At 40.7% G+C, this 20485-nt stretch overlaps 1 protein-coding gene across 2 annotated transcripts; it reads left to right on the forward strand.

Annotated features, from left to right (window-relative positions):
- Window positions 1–694: 694 nt before the first annotated feature.
- On the forward strand, window positions 695–20031 carry PCID2 (PCI domain containing 2). 2 transcript variants are annotated; one of them, XM_054011149.1, is made up of 15 exons: window positions 695–822; window positions 1068–1154; window positions 3117–3206; window positions 5491–5564; window positions 6599–6664; window positions 7240–7281; window positions 7856–7910; window positions 11439–11542; window positions 13698–13773; window positions 13887–14028; window positions 15540–15640; window positions 17315–17388; window positions 17541–17666; window positions 17883–18006; window positions 19106–20031. In XM_054011149.1, exons 2-15 carry the CDS (start codon window positions 1119–1121, stop codon window positions 19193–19195), a joined length of 1200 nt encoding a protein of 399 aa, XP_053867124.1. In that variant the 5' UTR covers window positions 695–822; window positions 1068–1118; the 3' UTR covers window positions 19196–20031. The 2 variants fall into 2 exon arrangements, with proteins under 2 accessions (XP_053867124.1, XP_053867132.1); XM_054011157.1 differs by lacking the exons at window positions 695–822; window positions 3117–3206 and having other exon boundaries at window positions 843–1154.
- The last annotated feature ends 454 nt before the right edge of the window (window positions 20032–20485 follow it).

Here is a 20485-nt window from a genome sequence, read left to right on the forward strand (position 1 = left end):
ATTTTATAATTATATGGTCAAAATGAAAAAGTAAGCAATTTTTCAGTAATAGTGTGTTGTGACATTTTTGTATTTTTGTCTGATTTTGTAAGCAAGTAGTTTTTAAGGTGAAACTTGGGAGTACGCAAGACAAATCAAACACCTGAAAGGGGTACAGTAGTCTGGAAGGGTTGCTAGCCACTGTCTTAACTCACCTTCTCTCTTTAATAGTCTGGGACCAATATGGCTACAAGGCTGCATACAGGGATGTTAGAATAATTATTATGGGGTGGTGGGTGCTGAAAGCCACTGTACAAAACTGTGAACCATGTATTTGGTTATTATTAGGTCAAGCCAGGGTGCTCCAGCACCCCCAGTTCCAGCACCCCTGACTGAGCCAGCTGCCCTCCCAGCTCGCTGCAGCTACAGGCACCTCAGAGATGCGCCCTCCCGGCAGCGTGCGGGAGCAGCACAGGCACGCACAGCAGTCACGAGGGCCGGCGAGCGCTTTTAGCGCGGCCGGGCTACCCCGTAGCAGGCGGAACGCTACGTTCAACTGGGGCGCGTGACGCTCGTCTCATAGTCCCGCCCTCTCCGCGGGAGCAGAATCAGGCCCCACGCGCCCGCCCCACTCTGCAGGACGAACAGTAACAGCTACTCCACTTTTACCCAACGGGTCGCGCGGGGCGGGGCGCTACGAGGGCTCATCACGTGAGCGGCGTGCCCCGCCCGCGTCATGTTATTTACGCAAGGCTGGCGCGCCGTGCGCGAGATGGAAGTGTCGAGTGTTTGCCCCGCCCACGTGGTGTGCTGGAGTGAGGCGGGAGCGGCGCTGCGAGCCAGGTTAGTGGGTGCGGGGGAGAGTGAAGCGCGTCCTGGGAAACCGCCATCCCCCTTGCTGTGCCTGTGCCTGGTGCAGCCGCCCGTGTCTGGCTCCGCTCCTGGGGGTTTGGTGTGCGGGGGCTGCTCCGGGCTGAGCTGAGGGAAGCCCCTCGCTGGCCCCGCGGGGAGGTGGAAACGCGGGTGGATTTAAGACTGTCGTGATAACTTCGTTTCGCGGTGACACTTCTGTTTCCTTGGCCGCACAGGACACGCCCCGCGCGTGATCTCCAGCACTTGCCTGGCCCGCTGGTCTGTCCATGGCGCACATCACCATCAACCAGTATTTGCAGCAGGTAAGTGGATTTTATTTGCCACCACCATTGCCTGTTTTTTCTCCATACTACAGATAACTTCCCCTGTTCAAGAAAAGGCAACCGAGAGTCTGGGAGGTGATAATTAAATAAGCTTCTCCTAAGACTGTTATGAAAACAAAGTAACATTCATATGGCGCTTGAAAATGCAGGGCCTGTATAAATATGTAGACCCCAATCGTGTGATAGGATCTGTTAGTTTGGGCTGTGGCATCTTTACGAAGTGGGCATGTCTATACTGCAGCTGAGAGTGAGCCTCCCAGCCTAAGTAGACACACATACTAACTCAGGTCAACCTAGCGCGTTAAAAACACCAACGTGGATCGTGTAGCACAGAGGGTAGTCCAGGCTCTCAAGCCCCCCGCATCTGAGATGGGGAAGCTAGCCCAATTCTCTGCTGGACCCACAACTTCCATACTGCTATTTTAGTAAGTTATCTCAAGCTCTGCTTGCATGAGGCTGTCTACCCTGGCTGGGAGATTTGCTCCCAGCTGCAGTGTAAACATACCCAGTGAGGCTTTGCACAGGTGCTGGGGTCTGCATTAATGGATGCGATTGTAGGATCAAGGCCCAAATATACTTGCTATAAAGGTTCCTTCCTTGTCAAATGTAATGCACACTCTTATTTAAGCACCTTAATGAGACATGTCACATTTGGTCAGTTCTGCAAAAGGAGCCAAAAATTAAATATTAGCTGCCCAGATCCCTTTCCCAATTTCTGTGGCTTATCAGTCATGTTTTTATATCTTTAGAAAAGGTTTTTCCCCAGCTGTTGTTGAGTGACAGACCCACAAAACCATAGGAAATTTAATATAATAATCAGTGAAATGACTGTTCACAACATTTTGTCAAATGCATGACGTAAAACTGTAAAAAGAAAGAATTTTTAAATTGATCATGTCCCTTTAAATAATCATTGCATTGCAGTATATTTGATCATGATAGGACATTCTGGAACCTTAAATCTCTAGCTCTGTTGTCACATTTCTTAACTGCAATAACAAAGTTATGCTATCTTTTATTGTCCAAATTCTCTTCATATTTTTAGATTTTTCTATTGAGAATTTTGCATCAAATGTCTTTTTTTAAAAAAGCATACTCTGAAGATAAAGTCAACATGGAACTAAACTCATTGATTGTATGTGGACTATACTTAACTGTTTAGTAATGCTTTATTTCTTTATTGAAAGTCTTAGCTGACCTTACTAATTTGGTTTCTGCTGCTGATTTAGAAGTGGGAATACATTTCCCTGAATAGTGTAGACAAGAATAATGCCATGTGCCCAATCCTGTATCCGATCCGTACCCAAAACTCAGACTTCTTTGTGAACTCACATATGCTCTGGGTCCAGTACTGTAGTTCTGACTTCAGAAAAACTTCCCCTTGAATTAAAGAGGAAGATTTTTCTGAGTAGGGAAGGCAGGATTAGTCTTTTTATGATTGGGCTGTGTTGTTAAATACTAATATGTATATGAAATACATTTAAGAATCCTTATTAATGAAATCCAAACTCTCCTTCCTTTCATCAACTCCAGTGTAAAATATTCAAAACTTGGTTTATGACTGCAAGTGTACTTTTTCTTCATTGAAGTCTGTCTATTGTTGTTATACAAAGTTTCTAAATTCTGTATAACTACTCCCAACGAAAGACAGTGGACCCATATAATTGCCTTGTGAGGTCACTGATCTGAGACACTTTGTACAACTAAGGAAAAATAAAGGTGTCTGGCTTTTTCCTGTTGAATTTTTAATGTCTCTCTTCCAAACTAAAACTTCTTGGGAATAACATATGAGAAATTAATATTTGCAGGGTCATTGACAAGAATGCAGATGTCATCATAAGAGGATGATTTTTATTAGATATGTGGCAATATGTGTTACACACATTAAGGAACAAGATCTAGCCTTAGCTATGTAATTTTTTCTGTAATTTTTTTGTGTAGGTTCTGGAAGCCATTGATTCCAGAGATGGACTGTTTTGTGCAGAATTGGTGTCATTTAAGCATCCTCATGTTGCAAACCCCAGGCTTCAGGTACAAGAATTAGTTGCACTAACAAACCAAGGCTCCAATCCTGCAAGGCACAGGTGCCGATTCCATGGGTGCTCTGGGGCTGGAGCACCCATGGGAAAAAAAAATAGGGGGTGCTCACCACCCACTGGGATGGCCAGTTGTTGGCAGCCAGGTATCCGCTGTTGTGGGGGTGCCTCTGCAGATGAGTTGTTTGGTATGGGCTGCCTGGGCGCAGCTGCAATCAGCTGTTTGGCAGGCAGGCTCAGGTCAGCTGTTTCGCACCCCCTGCTCCAGCAGGGGCTGAGTGAGCCTTACCCAACCAAAAAAAAAAAAAGCCTTAGGGTTAGGGGTGGGTGGCCGGACTAGCAGCAGCAGTGCAGCCAGCCCCTGCTTACCTGGGGTCGCCCCGCACACACTTCTTGGGCTGGTGGCCATGGTGTCCACCTGTATGGTTTCTCCTGCCAGGCTCGACTCTGGCCACAGCAGGCATTAGGTGACTCAAGGGAGCCCAGCTAGGCTAGGGCTGATGGGTGCAGTGGCAGATTAAGGGGAGGAAAAGCCCTGGACCCCGGCAGGAGCCTAGAGCCTCCAGGAGGTGGGGAGCAGAGAGAGAGAGAGAGAGAGATGGGGAGAAGGGACATGGGTGGGAAGCAAGAAGGGGGAACATCAGGAAGGGGAGCAAGGACTTAGAGAAGAAACGAGAGAGGGAGAAGTGCAGGGAGAGTGATAGGAAAGGAGAAAAGAAAGAGGAAGGGAGAGGAGAAAGACTCCCCACTGCTTGTCCCGCCAATATGCCTTCTTCCCATAGCCATCAGTGGCCCTCAGCTCTCAAACTGGCCCTAAGCAGGTGTGAAGCACAGAGGGAACGCAATGTCTTTAAACTGGGTTGTTAGTGAAGACAGCTTGTAGCTGAGTGTAATGATTTTAATATTCTGTAATTCATGATAATGTAATTATGTAGTTCATTACTATTTTAATAATGATTACATTAAGATACCAATGATAGACACACATTCAATAACTAGAATATGAAAGAAATGTATAAATATGCTGAAAATTGCCAGTTTGGGGAGGGAGGCTGAGCCCCCCCTCAACACGCATACCTCGCCCTTAAGGCAGGAGGGGGCAGAAAGGAGTGAGTGGGAGGCCCTCAGGGGCGGGGATCTAAGGGAAGGAGGCAGAGTGGGGGCAGGAAGAGGTGGGGTGGGGCCAGGATGGGGCACCCACCAGCAAAACCAAAAGTCAGCACCTATGCTGAAAGGTGAGTTGCACAGGCAGACTTCTATTAACTTCAGAGAGGCTCTGAAAGGGTCCAGGAATTTGCTCATTTGCATGAAATTTCTGGGGGCTGAGATGGAAATATTCCGGTAGTTCTGAAGAAAATAACACAGAAAAGAATAGTGTGCATAACACGTATGTAAGCAAAAAATCCCCCACAAAACAAACCCAAACTCTCTTGCTCCAGAAAGGAGAGCCTAGTTAGGAATAGTTAGGGGAAAACAATTTTTTTTCCTCTAAGAATGAACATCCTACAAAATGTAAAAGCGAGCAACAGTTCTGTAGAAAATCCCTCTTCAAAAGATTACAGAGTTTAATGAAGTTATATTTTATCTATAGAATGTTTAAATAAGCTATAGACTTCAACAGAGAATGACATATTATAAAATTACTTCGGTTGGTTTAAAACATCTTTTAAAAATTCTGTAAGACTTAATGGTGTTATGTGCAATTTTTAAAAACTGTGCACTTAACCCAAGGTCAACTGAAGCAGCAATATGACATGAATTCCATTAGCGACTATTGCTATTAGCATGCATCTCTTCTCTTTCCTGCCACAACACAACACAATTGTAGGATGCTGTCCAGAGAAATACAATGAAACATGGAAATTCTATTCTGTTCAGGTTTTTATACTTCACTGTAGTATCTGAGAAGTGAACTCTATCATTGTCACTAATCTAAACGTCTCTTGTTCTTTCCCCTTCCCTTTTTGTCTGTACTGTCTCTTTTTGCTCTGTCAGAGATATCCTTTTATTGAAAAAATTGTTGTTTAATAAGCCAGAGCAGCACACCTTTCTGGTTTAGTTTCTCTCTTTATCTTGTTCCACGACATGATTTTTCCCTTCCCTCCCCATTTCCTTAACATTGGTTCTCTTTAATTTTCCACTTTTCCTCTACAATGAGCATGACTGTTAATGTTCTAATATATAGCTAAGGCTTGTATGTATAAAAATACTAGCTTGATAAAAAATGCATGTTTTTATGGAATTTTATACATTTAATGTTCCATTGATTCTTTAATTAGCTTCCATCTCCAGAAGACAAATGTCAACAAGTTCTGGAGCCACCATACGATGAAATGTTTGCTGCTCACTTAAGGTAAAGACGGATTCAGAATGAGAATTTTAATTTTGTTCTATCCAGGTAAAAAGAGGAAAGGACTCCATGAATTGATCTGATTTATTTGGAAGGTCACTGTCAAATGGGGGAGGGGAGAGAAATCACACCTTCATCTGAAAATTTTGTACTTATTACTGTTATAAATAATCCCTAAAATTGCTATAAATAAATGATACAGAAGACATTCACTGATTTCTTTTTTTTTTAGTTTACTGTGTGGATTTTGATAGTACTTCATGTATAGTCCATGTCACCATCTTATTGATAATGCATGCCCTTTTCCAGGCGCTGCAAAAGTGTGTTTGCTTTTAATAGCAATAGCAGACTAGGGTGACCAGATGAGAGGAAGAAAATATCGGGACACATGGGGAGGGGCGCGGTGTCCACTGGCGGAGCAAAACAAAAAAACCCAATGCTGCTGGCGGAGGGGGGGGAAGTGCTGCCAGTGGAGCGAAATATCGGGACAAATTGCGTCCCGACCAAAGATCAGTCAGGACGCGGGACAAACACCTAAATATCGGGACGGTCCCGATTTTATCGGGACGTCTGGTCACCCTATAGCAGACCCAAAAGTGAACAAATGGGAAAGAGAAATTTCTTAAATAGAAAAAAGTGATTGTAAACCTGTGAAAACTGGCAGAGCTCTTTCATGCATCTTTAGTATCCAAAGTATTCCTTTACTGCTTTTTAAAATTAAATAGAGGTCAAGCTGACATTGTCTTTTTAATTTTCTCTCATTCAAGAATCTTGCAAATTTATCTATCTAGGTTATATTGAATGACAGTTGTAGAGATGTCATTTAAAACTGATGTGTTCAGATCTATTGCTGTATAATGTCACTCAATATTCAATTCCAATATTTATTGCTGTTTAAGAATACTTCTAATAGGTCTATTACTAAAACAAACTGCAAAGCTTTAATTTATCTATAGAGAAGGAGACTAATATATTAAGCTACACTTTAAATATAAAACACTTTTCAATGTCCTCCTTAATGCTTTTTCTTTTGACAGATGTACTTACGCTGTTGGAAACCATGACTTTATTGAAGCTTACAAATGCCAAACAGTTATAGTACAATATCCTTTACCATCAGTTCATTTGAGAGCTCTTAAATGAACTATCTGGGATAACTTCATGTTTGAGGAGGGGAAAATTCTTTCAAATGTGCTGGAGTTACAAAATATAAATATGGTTTGATTTCAGTGTGTGTGTGTGTAATATATATATATAAAAGCTCTTTAGATTTGTAACGAATGAAACCCAAATAAAATTTCCCCCTTCTCCTCTCCACAGGGGTCAAAAAAAAAGTACCACTTGCCCCCAAACCAGAGAACTAGTCTCCTGGAGTCCCCCACATAATGTAGAGGGGAGGATGATATTGCAAAGAGCCACTATCCTGTTCCCTTCCTTGGGCCTCTCCCACTCTCATGTGCAAGGCACCGCGCTTCCTCAGTCAGGGTAAAGGAGGTAGCATGCAACAGAGCTGGACTCATTCCTTATGTGCCCCTACACTCCAATTCCTGATCTGTTGCCTTTTTTGCAGTCTTCTACACTCAGAAATAGGGCATACCATATAGCCTCTTACACCTATCCCATTTTACTTCACGGGTCACTTTGTAAATTGTGTGTTGTGTTCTCCTAAATATAACACATCATTCCTGCGAGCATTTCAAGCACATAAAGAAGAAAACTGGTAAGTACTTTATAAATGTAATGTTAGTAACTAGGCAGCTGAATAGATTTAGATGATTGTTACTGCTACCTTTCATCCCAAAATGCAACCATAGTTCAATTAAGATACCACCATAAAAATAACTTTCATTTATCTATAATGATTTGTTATGTACACCAGTTATTTACTAATTAAAACTGTTATGTCACTCTGCCCTTTTGAATTTGTATAAGGGACTCAAGCCCAAAATCTGTTCATTTCTCTGTTCAAATTGTTTAGCAAACTTTGTTTTCCTTTAAGTAAAGCATTGATTGCAGGATGATGTTCTGCTTGACAGTTTGTCACCTGGAGATTAATTAAATGCATTATTCATTTACTGCAAGTAATGATGTGTGAAACACTGACCTTTTAAAGACATTTTCCTATAAAATGTGATTTTGTAAGATTTAAGGAAAGGAAAACTGGATATGTAGGAAATTGTTCCACCAGGAACACTTACCTCCATATGGACTAAAAAATAACTTGTGTGGCTTAACCTGCAGTATGGATTTAGTTGCTCATGTATAATAAATATATTGATTTTTTGCTTCTGTAGGGCTTTGCCTATTATGTATGCTGTAGCACTTGATCTTCGAATTTTTGCTAATAATGTAAGTAGACAGAAAACTTGAAGTTTAACAATTTCATGTACTCTAGCTGTCAATAAGGAATTTATTTGACTGTGAAGTGTCTTAAACTTTCAGCCTTTGCTTAATCTTATCTGTGTTCTCCCTTTTATGTAAGGAGGTGTTACAAAATAATTAGGGTTGTCAAGTAATTAAAAAATAATAATCTCAATCAATCACACTGTTAAACTATAATAGAATACCATTTATTTAAATCTTTTTGGATGTTTTCTACCTTTTCAAATATATTGATTTCAATTGCAATATAGAATACAAAGTGTACAGGACTCACTTTATTTATTTTTGATTACAAATATTTGCACTGTAAAAAAGAAAAGAAATAGTATTTTTCAATTCACTTAATACAAATACTGTAGTGTAATCTCTTTATCATAAAAGTTGAACTTACAGATGTTACTCCAGGAGGAAATTCTGCTAGAAAAAATTCTGGGCACAGTATTTTAAAATTCTGCAAATTTTATTTGTCAAAATAATACTATATAATCACGCCAGTTTTAATTATTTTGATAATTCATTTCAAAATACCTGTCAGCAATACAGACACACACAAAATTCCCCCAGGAGTAGAGAATTAAAGAAACCCCTATGACAACCCAGTTCCTGTTTCTCTGCCCCCTCCCGCAAGAACCCAGCTGGGGGGCCAGACACTCACACCTATTCCTCCCCCCAGAGCCCAGCTATGCCCCCCCTGTCCAGCCCAGACACTCACACTCCCTTCCCCCCCTGAGCCCAGCTGCAGGGCCTTCTCTGGCCCAGACACTCTCATCTCCTGTCCTCCTAGAGGCCAGGGATACAGAGGCAGAAACAGCGTAATGCTGGGTCCTGGGCTTGCAGGGTGTTTCCTGTAAGCCGCCGCTTCCTTCAGGGTATGTTGGGAACTGCAACTGCTGGGAACTCTCCAGTTCCCTCCCCCAGCACTGTCTTCTATTTGCAAGCTGGGGTCTGCTGGGTACAGCCACCCCTAGTGGCGACCAACATCTCTGCAGCCAATTTTGGGGGTGGGGAGGGGGAGAGAAAATTCTGCACCCACAACACTAATTTCTGCAAAATTCTGCATTGCGCAGTGGTGCAGAACTCCACCAGGAGTAAAATGTAGAATTATGTACCAAAAAACCTGCATTCAAAAATAAAACAATATAAAACTTTAGAGCCTACACGTCCTCTCAGTCCTATTACTTGTTCAGCTAATCGCTCAGACAAACAAGTTTGTTTACATTTGCAGGATATAATGCTGCCCGCTTCTTCTTTACAATGTCACCTGAAAGTGAGAACAGGTGTTCGCATGGCACTGTTGTAGCTGGCATCTCAAGATATTTATGTGCCTGATGCACTAAAGAATCATGTGTCCCTTTCATGCTTCAACCATTTTCCAGAGGACGTTTGTCTTAGCGATTGGCTGAACAAGTAATATGCCTTGTTTTGTTTTTGAGTGCAGTTATGTAACGCACAAAAAAAATCTACATTTGTAAGTTGCACGTTCACCATACAGATTGCACTACGGTACTTGTATGAGATGAATTGAAAAATACTGTTTCTTTTGTTTATCATTTTTACAGTGCAAATATTTGTAATAAAAAATATAAAATGAGCACTGTACACTTTGTATTCTGTGTTGTAATTGAAATCAATATATTTGAAAATGTAGGAAAAAATTTAAAAATATTTAATTTCAATTGGTATTCTATTGTTTAACAGTGCGATTTAAAACTGATTAATCACGATTAATTTTTTGAGTTAATAGTGTGAGTTAACTGCAGTTAATCAGCCCTAAAAATTATATATACTCATGGTTTCACCCTTATTCTTTCAATAGTGTAAGTTGCTTATTCTAACCACCTCTTATTTTTGGCCCGGACCCTGGGAGGTGCTGAGAACCTGCAAGTCTCTCTGATGTCAGTCTAGGTTTCTGATGTGATTTATGGTTCAGAAAAGCTCTGTGGGGTATGCCTTAATTGCCTCAGTAATGCTTTTACTCCCTGGCTTCGTGATTGGGTAGAATTTTCTCCAAGAAACTTTTTTTGAAATAGATTGGGTCTCCGTGGTGGACCATGGTGGTAGTTTATGTTGCAGTGGGGAAAAACTTCATTTCTGCCTGGAGTAGGAAATGGTCTGAACAGGGTAGTAAGTAGATCCTATATTTTATGACCACATCCAGTCTGAGGATCATAGAATATCAGGGTTGGAAGGGACCTCGGAAGGTCATTTAGTCCACCCCCCTGCTCAAAGCAGGACCAATCCCCAACTAAATCATCCCAGCCAGGGCTTTGTCAAACCTGACCTTAAAAGCCTCTAAGGAAGGAGATTCCACCACCTCCCTAGGTAACCCATTCCAGTGCTTCACCACCCTCCTAGTGGAAAAGTTCTTTTTTCTAATATCCAATCTAAACGTCCCCCACTGCAGCTTGAGACCATTACTCTTTGTTCAAGATCCAATCTTGATAAAGCCGTTTATGTATTTGGGCCCATATATTACCTGTAAGAAACCTGAACTGGAGGGTCTGTAAGGGAGTTTTTGGTTTATCGGACTGGAGAAGTTTGTACACTGATTGGATTGGTGTTATATGAGAGTTGACGGCGCATCTGAATAGATATATCTTCAATAACAAGGATGAGTCTCCATTTCTTTTTTTGGCCTGTTTGCATTTTTTTTAGGGTAGTTAAAAGTGGGGAAAATGTAAACAAAAGTCAAAATTAAAACCGCTTAATTCACAAGGCAAATTCTAGTTCATATTAAGGCCATTGGTTTGTCTTTCTTTATCCTTACTCAGAGATAAAGTTGTACTTTAGTTAATCCACCTTTCAGATCTCTCCAGTCTTATGTGTTATGTTGCCAACTCATGATTTTATCATGAGCTTAGCAATATTTGGTGTTTTTCTTTAAGTTCCAGCACCTGGAGTCCTGTGAATTTCAGCTTTCATTTACAAGAAAAATTGCTGGCCCTCATAGTTGCAGAGAGAGCTTGAAAAAGTGAACCCTGAGGTCTCATACACCAGAAGGCAAATTAAAAGAACCCAAATTTATTTTTTAACTAACTTTTATTTTTTGGGGGTGGGGGTGGCTTGAGTCATGATTTTTTTGAAGGCTTGTTGTTGGCAACACATAGGGTGACCATATTTTCCCAGAGGGAAAATGGCACACCCGTGGGCCGGGCTGAGCCCCAGCGCGGGGACAGCCCAAGCCATCCCTGAGGGCCCCCAGCCTCCCTGTGCGCAGGGTTGCCAGAGGTCACCCCTCGCCTCCCCACGCTTGGGCCGGCCTGAGTCCTCCCTGCCTCCTGTCCATGCAGTGCCAGCCTGAGGTTAATGAGCGGGGGGTGTTCAGAACGTCCCAAGAGATACTTTATTACATACAGTATGTTGGGGTGACAGGTGTAAGGAACTTACCTCTTTACTTTACAAGATACTATGTTTAAAGAACTAGTCTACTTTCTGCTTTTAAAAAATGAGCCTGGACGTAGGAATACATGATGTCTCTCTCACCTTGCATGCTAGGCTGATCAACAGCTGGTGAAGAAAGGGAAAAGCAAAGTTGGTGACATGTTGGAAAAAGCAGCAGAATTGCTGATGAGCTGTTTTCGCGTCTGTGCCAGTGACACGTGAGTGAAAGATCCTTTCTTGATCTTGTGTTGAATCATTAAGAAATGTAAATAACTTTACCCATTTGCAAAGAATGAGAATTACCGTATATATGCGATCATAAGCCAGTTCGTTTATAAGCCTATCCCTCCTCCAGATGGATACGTAAAAATGGAAAATTTTTATAACCTGTTCATAAGCCAACCCTATAATTCAGGGATCGGCAAACTTTGGCTCCCAGGCCATCAGGATAAGCCGCTGGTGGGCCGAGATGGTTTGTTTACCTCGAGCGACCGCAGGCTCTGTGGTAAACTGTCCCGGCACGCCAGCTGCTTACCCTGATGGGCTGGGACAGCAACTAGTGGGGAAATTTTGGGGGCGGGGAGAAGCTGGGAGTCAGGGGAGTAAGCCCTGTGACCACCCCCTACATGACCCCACCCCTAGCCTGGGATTCCCACACTCTCCCCATCCCATCCTTTTCCACTTATCTGGGGAGGATCAGGGGAGGATGTCTCTGGCTTGGCTGGAGCTGCTCCGGCAGGCTGGGCAGCGTGCCCACAGCCTGCTCCAGCAGGCCAGACCAGGCTGCGTGGCCGTAGCATGTTCCAGTGGGCTGGGTGGCTACAGCCTGTTCTGGGGAGCGGGGCCGAGCGGCGTGGCTGCAGCCTGCCAGCCCTGGAGCTGCAGCTGCTTTGGAGGCTGAGGGGAGAGCAGTGTGGCCAGAAGCGGAGAGACGCTGGCCCCGCCTCTTCCCTTCTGGCTGTGCTGCCTCTCCTTGCTTCCTCTGTTGCAGGGAGGGGCTGTGTCCCACCTCTCCTTCTCTAACACGTTCATAAGCCGACCCCCTTCTCTGGTGCTTCCCTTTTTTACTAAAAAATATCGGCTTGTGAACGAATATATACGGTAATTCTCTCTACTAACCAAGACCATATCTGGGTCAGGGCAGTCACTTTTCTTGCCTGCCTTCTTCCCTTTGTGCTGTGTTCTCTCCTGAATATCAACTACAGTTGGAGAGGCTTCTCTTTAGGCTTGATATTCTTAGCAGGAGTTGCAGAAGAGACTAATTTACATCCTGGTCTCCCAAGGCAAACAATTAACTCTTTGTCCTGTTCCATTGTGAAGTTTGTACATGCCATCACAGCGAGACTGGGAGAGAGAGAGTTTTACTTCAGTCTTCCATTCTTAAGATTTTTAATGTTCTCAACATGGAGAAAAGGCTTCTTCACTCTCTCAGGCGCATGCTACATACAGGTGTGCATAAGGCCACAGGAGGGGAATTCCACTGTAGTGAACCCCAATCTCTCTCTCTTGCAGTATGTCTTGTAGTAGTCTATCATAACTAGTGTGTAAAGTCTGGAGGAGGACAGCCTTAAGTTATTTAAACTTCTGTCATTAGCTTAAAATCCAGGGAAACTCCTAAATAAAAAACGTAAGATCACTCAAATATTTCCTATCAACACAATCACAAGGAAATCTCCAGCTAAGTAGCATTAGCATACACAAAAGTCTAAAATTACTCTTCAGACCTCCCAGATATCGTAATATCAAAGCACACTTAGATTTCTCTCCTGTACAACAAGCTCCCTTTCAGTTCCAGTGTGCAACCACTCAGATGCACACATCATGTTCTTCAAAATCTCATCCAAATATACAAACTTAACTCCAGTCTGAGTATTTTAAGAAGAAATAAACGCTATGAGAATTTCAGAGTAAAATCATGTCTCTCTCGAAGATGTCTTTCATCTTGCTGTGATCGGAGTTAAGATTGTGCATTGAGTGAAATTCTGAGGAGATGGACGTGTACGTTGTTGGTGGCGATATAGATATTGGAAGTGTATAAATGGTAAGACAGGTGACTTGAGATTGGGGTGGATACCCTTGTCTTACCAAGCGACTTTCTTGATTTGAAGTGATTGCATTGATGGGGGAACACAATTGAGCAATCTTAAAATTAACAAAGATTATAGAATGGAAATGGGATTGGACGCTTTGTTTTGATGAAGATTGTATGGTCTAAAATTTACAAGGAATTTTTGTCTTGTTTTTGTTTGATATTAATGTAAGACCATTTGTTTTAAAAATATGGATCAAAGGCGTGTGAAGGGAATTCATTCTAAAAGCAAAATATGTATTTTCCTAAAACATTCATTTCTAATATTTTATCTTTTGTAACAGTCGAGCTGGCATTGATGACTCCAAAAAGTGGGGAATGTTGTTTCTGGTGAATCAGCTGTTTAAAATCTATTTTAAGGTATGATCCAAGTCTACTAAGTTTGTTTTCTTTGTATTTCATGTTCTAAATCAAGTTCCGTTTCACATCGTGCTACATTGATATACCTTTCAATCATGTGACTTTCTTCTCAGATTAACAAACTTCATCTATGTAAACCATTAATTAGAGCTATTGACAGCTCAAATCTGAAAGATGAGTACAGCATGGCACAGAGAGTTACGTTCAAATACTACGTTGGACGCAAGGCGATGTTTGACAGTGATTTTAAGCAAGGTACTATATGCCAGTAGAACAGATTTATATTCTCACTGCTGGGAGTGAACACCAGCTGATGTGTTTTATGTGTGTGACTCAAAACCTGTTGTTCGGTCAGTGCAAAGACAAGATCCAAAGGGATTTGCTGCAGGCTCAACCAGATTAGAGTATGGATTACATTACAATTCTAATTGCAACATGTAATCAGTCTTGAACTATTTACATCTCCAAACTTTTCTTTAGCATACACTTTATACATTTGTTAAACACGTTACTAAAATGTGTTTTCTGGGTGAGTGTCCAGCAAGGTACCTTGTGATTTATGTATATGAGAGATGTTTACAGCTTTCTTGCCCTTTTGGATGTCGCTTGTGCATCAGACTTTCAACAAACTGTACCATGCAATTTAGCTTCTTGGTGCATTGATGTTGAAGACACATTGTAGCTTTATTTAACCTTTCTCAGTAATAATATTATATGAGACTTTAGGGTAGTGGCTCTCAACCTTTCCAGACTACTGTCCCCCTTTCGGGAGTCTGATTTGTCTTGCATACTCCCAAGTTTCACCTCACTTAAAAACTACTTGCTTACAAAATCAGACATAAAAATGTCACAGCACACTATTACTGAAAAATTGCTTACTTTCTCATTTTTACCATATTATAAAATAAATCAATTGCAATATAAATATTGTACTTACATTTCAGCATATAGTAGATAGAGCAGTGTAAACAAGTCGTATGAAATTTTAGTTTGTACTGACTTTGCTAGTGCTTTTTATGTAGCCTGTTGTAAAACTAGGCAAATATCTAGATGAGTTGATGTATCCCTTGGAAGATCTCTGAGTACCCCAAGTGGGACAAGTACCCCTGGTTGAGAACCACTGCTTTAGGGCTAGACTGTGCAGCCTTCACTCATGTTGGTGGGTGCTGGGGCTACTTGCTTGAGTGCCCCATGAGTAAGGTTGCACAATATAGCCCTTTGCAAATAAGGACATTTCCAGTCCTTTGCTTGTCGGTCTTTCATAGTCACTTGCACAACTTGGGCGTATGTTTACACATTATATGCCATCTGACTTCCCTGAAGAAGAGCCCTAACACATAATTTTGGAAAATGACATAGCATGTAGAAACGTAAACATCCTGAAATTTTCCCTCTCCTATAACAGTAACACAGTAACGTTGCAATATTGAGTTGGAATTCTTTTCATAATGTAGTTTGATTGTGCAACTGCTCCATCTGAAATGTAGTGTCAGCATATCTTTTAAAAGGAAACCGTTTTTATGCTAATGCCCCATCTTCAGTGAATCCAACAATTCTTAAGGCATTTATGTTTATATTACCCTTTTAGTTAGTGTGCAATTTAGATTGACTTAGTTCCTGTGTGAATACTTCTAGGTTATTGTAAATATGGGAGAAAATGTTTTGACAGGCTCGAATAAACATATTATTTATTTGTATGTTTAACTCATTTTTGCTGTTGGTCTCCGTTACCAACAGCAGTGCTGATCCTCTTTCTGTGTCTACAGCTGAAGAGTATCTGTCATTCGCCTTTGAGCACTGTCACCGTTCAAGTCAGAAAAACAAAAGGATGATTTTGATTTATCTTTTGCCAGTAAAAATGTTATTGGTGAGTGATTTAGCTCTCTACTTCCAAATCAGTCACTGTGGGAGAAATGACCAAGCTGACACACACTATAGCATGACTTCCCCTGATTTTTATTCAGAAGCTGTCTGGAGCCCTATCCAGACACAGGCGTCAGCTCATGCAGACTTTGTATGGTCAAGGCCGAGAAGTATGGTTTGTCAAGCACTTACTTGAAACTGGTGAATTGTAATTTTTGTAATTGCAGAAAAGGGGGGTAAAAATTACAACCCTAAAAATTTTTTTTGAACTTGTAAATTATCCCGATAAATAATAAAAAGTATGATTCCCCACACACTTCCTAATTCCAAATTCTGCTCCTAGCTTCATAGCAACAAAGGCACCCACAGCATTGTAAATGGTGCGATTTCAGTGTATAAGAGGAGTGCAGTATTGTAGCTCCATAGCTGTCCCCTGTGTAAGTGTGGACGGGGGGGGAGAGAGTGGGTACAGGTCCGTCAGGGCAGATTCTTTCATTTTCTCACCCCACAAGAGGCAGAGTGTATGTAAAGGCCTGCATAGTCTACTTGAGCAGGTCCACAGCCTGAAGAGGAAGGATTCTTTCCTTCATGCCCCTCCCTTACCTGGTGTGTATATACCCTCTGAAGATGGGTGCTAGAGGAATTGCCAGGTAGAGAACTTCAATCCTGATGTTTGATGAATTCACTCCTTTCTTTTTTTTTTCCAATCTTGGAGCTCTTTTGAGCAGTCATGACTAATTACACTAAATGAGGCAGTCTTGTGAAATGGGAATGCTAAACCCATTATTAGTGGCATGAAACAGAAATGCAAGGCTTTTGATAACCAAATCATTTAGTACCTTAAATTACTGTCTTCTCTCTTCTAGAGCAGTTTTGCCACATAGAAAGCCCAACTTGGCAAGATTATAAGCTTCCAAACTTTACACTTATTTAAAAATGTATTAAAAAAACAAGTGGCTGTTTGCTCACTGAGAGGTAGCTAGAAACCTAGAACGCAGAGTTCTGTTTCACATCTCATCTGATTCTCCAACCAGTAAAGGATCTACCACTGGCATAGCAGTCAGTTAGCTATGTTTCAGTGCTGCCTGGGTTGATGTGCAATCTAATCTCTGCTGTGTAAATTAAAAAACACAAATTCCTTTTTGGTACTGTGTGGTTCAAAGTCTCATCAGACCTGATACAATGAGAATGAGTTTTGTCTTTTCAAACTAACTTTTTTTTTAAGAAAGGACATTAAGAATCCACCAAGAGAAATTACGGAAAATATGTCTGGTTAGACCATCAATAATCTTAACACACACATCAGTCATGATTACTTGTGTGTTCTAAAACAGTTTTCTGTTTGCAGAGTGGAGTGCAACACAAGTGTAAAATTTGTAACAATCTAGATCATGTGAAGCGTGACCTACTCTGTAATACTAGTTTTATAATTGATCATACTACCATATTTTTAAAGTTTTTAAAACCCACACTTCTGTAACTATGACAGACAAATGTTTGTTGGCATGATTAGTGATGTAGTGTATTGGGGACCTAAAAATACCTCAATTCACCTCCTTTTTTTCTGAAAAAGTAAAGTAGATAAATGTTTGTATTTGTATTTTTGTTTTTATAGATGATTGATTTGGAAATATATTTAAACTTCTCCTGAACATTTTTAACTATGCTTGCTTTTCAGGGCCATATGCCAACAATTCAACTTTTGAAAAAGTATGAGCTTATGCAGTTTGCTGAAGTAACTAAGGCTGTGAGGTACAGTATATTTATTGGATCACGTATTTTTGTTCAAAATAGTATTAAGTGAAAGGTTTTTATAGTATGTGAAAAATATCCATTGAGTTAGATATTTCATCTTCCCAGAGTCATACCTTCTCATGGTACTTCCATATTTTCTGTCATTTTAGTGAAGGAAATCTTCTGCTATTGAATGATGCTCTGACAAAACACGAGACCTTCTTCATTCGTTGTGGTATCTTCCTGATCCTTGAGAAGCTGAAAATCATCACCTACAGGAACCTGTTTAAGAAAGTGTAAGAGAAGTAGAAATCCTATTTTGTGGAAGGGAGATCTTCATTTGGTTTCACCACAGAATTGAGTTTAAAACATCCAGGGTCCCTATTTGTCCCTTAGAGGCCACAGCTTAAGCAAAGTGAATTATGGTAGAAGGGCCCTTTTGCTCAGAGAAGCAGAATTTTGAGGTAATTGTGCCGAAATAACTGAAATGTATTTCTGTTTGTGTCTTTCAGATATTTGCTACTTAAAACCCATCAGCTATCTCTAGATGCCTTTCTGGTTGCCCTGAAATTCATGCAAGTGGAAGATGTTGATATTGATGAAGTCCAGTGTATTTTGGCTAATCTTATATACATGGTATGTGTTCACCATTCATTAGCTTGCCTTGGCAACTGTTGTTGGTAGAAATGACTACACAGAACAGGAAGGTTAATTACAGAAGGGTAATAATAGGAAGTGTACTGTGTTTAGGTTTTTGGGGGGCTGCTTGTGCGTTATACTTGTACTCATTTGTTCCTCTCATGTATCTAACTACAGTGAAGATTCTTATGCTCTAATTCTTGCCTTTTATATGCAAAACGGTAAGGACTGCAATTGAGTTTTCATTATAAAGCTAATCTTTGCCCTTTTGCTAAAATCTACGACCACAGTTACAAAATTGGTAAATTATGACTAGGGCTGAGGTAGAATATTTTATACTAAATTTGAGTTCAGTTAGACATGGGATTCCTGATCTGACATCCTAAAAATAGAGGTACTCAGAGTTCACGAGCTGAATGATAGGGAAAAGATGTAAAAAAGGAGAGAGCTAAATTAGTTTACTGGACTCTTGTAAGGGTCTAGTGCACATGAACAAAGATGAGTTAATTAAGCTCTGTGTTTAAAGGTTATTAAAACTTTGGTCTTAAAATTGAGTAATCTAGGAATAGATTGGAAATTTATAGTCCTTTTTCTTGTAGAGACGGACCTCAAAATGTAAATTGGCAACTAGGAAGGCTTGTCAGTAACAGCAAATTCAAAGTTCATGGGCATGCTTAAGGTCCCTATGTAGCAAAGTATTATATATAGATATACCTAGCTCATAGAACTGGAAGGGACCCTGAAAGGTCATTGAGTGCAGCTCCCTGCCTTCACTAGCAAGGACCAAGTACTGATTTTTGTCCCAGATCCCTAAGTGGCCCCCTCAAGGATTGAACTCACAACCCTGGGTTTAGCAGGCCAATGCTCAAACCACTGAGCTATCCCTCCCCTCAAACTTAAGTGTGTGATTGACTTAATAAAAATATATCTTATTTATATTATTTGAAGTCAATGGGACTACTCATGAATTTAAAGTTAAGTGTGCGCGCACACACACACACACACAGATGTTTTGCTTGATCAAGACTGAAGGTAGCAAAAAGAAACTTATTGCCAATTTTCAATACTAAAACATCTTTCTTTTTATCTCTGTCAGGGTCATATTAAAGGATATATATCTCATCAACATCAGAAGCTTGTGGTCAGTAAGCAGAACCCATTCCCTCCACTTTCTACAGTGTGTTGAGTTTACTGCACCTTAGATGGAGTATTTATAAGAGACTCTACTTGTCAATGGAACTGTTTCTCAAATTGCTCAGTGGAAACTGTTAATGACCTGGTTATGTTCATTACTGGAATACACAAAAACTGTTCATGACTCCTTTCCCAGTGGGATAGGGCCTGCCAGCTTGACCAAGCACAGAGAACAAAATGCTTCCTTTTTAAAGTTAGTTTCTACAAACCCTGAAGTATAGTGGCTGGAAAAGAAACAAGAACATTTGCAAAATTTCAGCTACACTTTTTAAAAAGCCTGCCTCACCTGTCTCAAATGTCATGTGTAGTGACACCCCTTTATATTCCCGTAACTATTTCTGTCCTTATCTGTCAAAAGCAAGTGTCCATCGGCGACACAATCATTCTTCATAGGCAGAAACAATGCTTTTATTTCACCTGTTCTTGACTTAACTCCCAGTTATGTGAAACTTCGTTTTTTTCGGTAATCTTGGTTGTATCCAACGCTCTTCGAACCCTCTTTAAAAATTAAGGACCCATGCCTGATAAGTGCTGCACCCCTGGAACCTCACTTCAATTTCAATAGGATTTCTGAGTGTACAGCAGGGTGTGAGGTGTGGTTACCAAAGGCCCAATTCTGAGCAGCAATAGGTAACTGTACTTGTTAAAGTTTCCCTTTGAGGCACAAGAATTTATTTAGGCAACCTAGTCCTACTCCATTTTAATTCTGATTTTGTGGAATATTTCTGCCAGTAGGTCCATTCGTTTAAGTGTTCTTTATTTTTGCACAGCTTACCTGTTGTTCATGCTGGTTGTTTTGTAAAATAATAAACCAAATGTGATATTTTTCTCTTGGTGGTGACAGTGATAATTTTATTCCAGACTGTTTTTAGCACCAGCACACACCATCTAAGACATTTAACCGTCTTTATAATGAAAGTTTCAATCAAATTATTATAGGTTTATAAAAAAAAAAATACTAAAGCACCTATGAGGTAAGTAGTTTCCTAGATTGCTATTATTTTAATGGGATATTCAGGCTGTTTTCATTGTTCTATTAAGTTCTGACTTATTCTGTACCATAGGAGAACTAAAAGTTACAAACCCAGGTTGTTTTGCCACCTGCATACAACATCCTTCAGTAGCACTTGAAAATAGAACTGTACTTCTGATTTCTGTGCAATTTGCATCTAATGGTGTTCAAGTGATTTAGAGTTGACATGTGAGAGGGTCATTCACTTTTTTTGTTTCTGCTGAAAATGATTTTGCATAGTTTAAAAATAAATTGACTCTAGCGGTGAAA

This window comes from Malaclemys terrapin, chromosome 1 (genome assembly GCF_027887155.1).
Source record: "Malaclemys terrapin pileata isolate rMalTer1 chromosome 1, rMalTer1.hap1, whole genome shotgun sequence".
Taxonomy (NCBI): domain Eukaryota; kingdom Metazoa; phylum Chordata; order Testudines; family Emydidae; genus Malaclemys; species Malaclemys terrapin.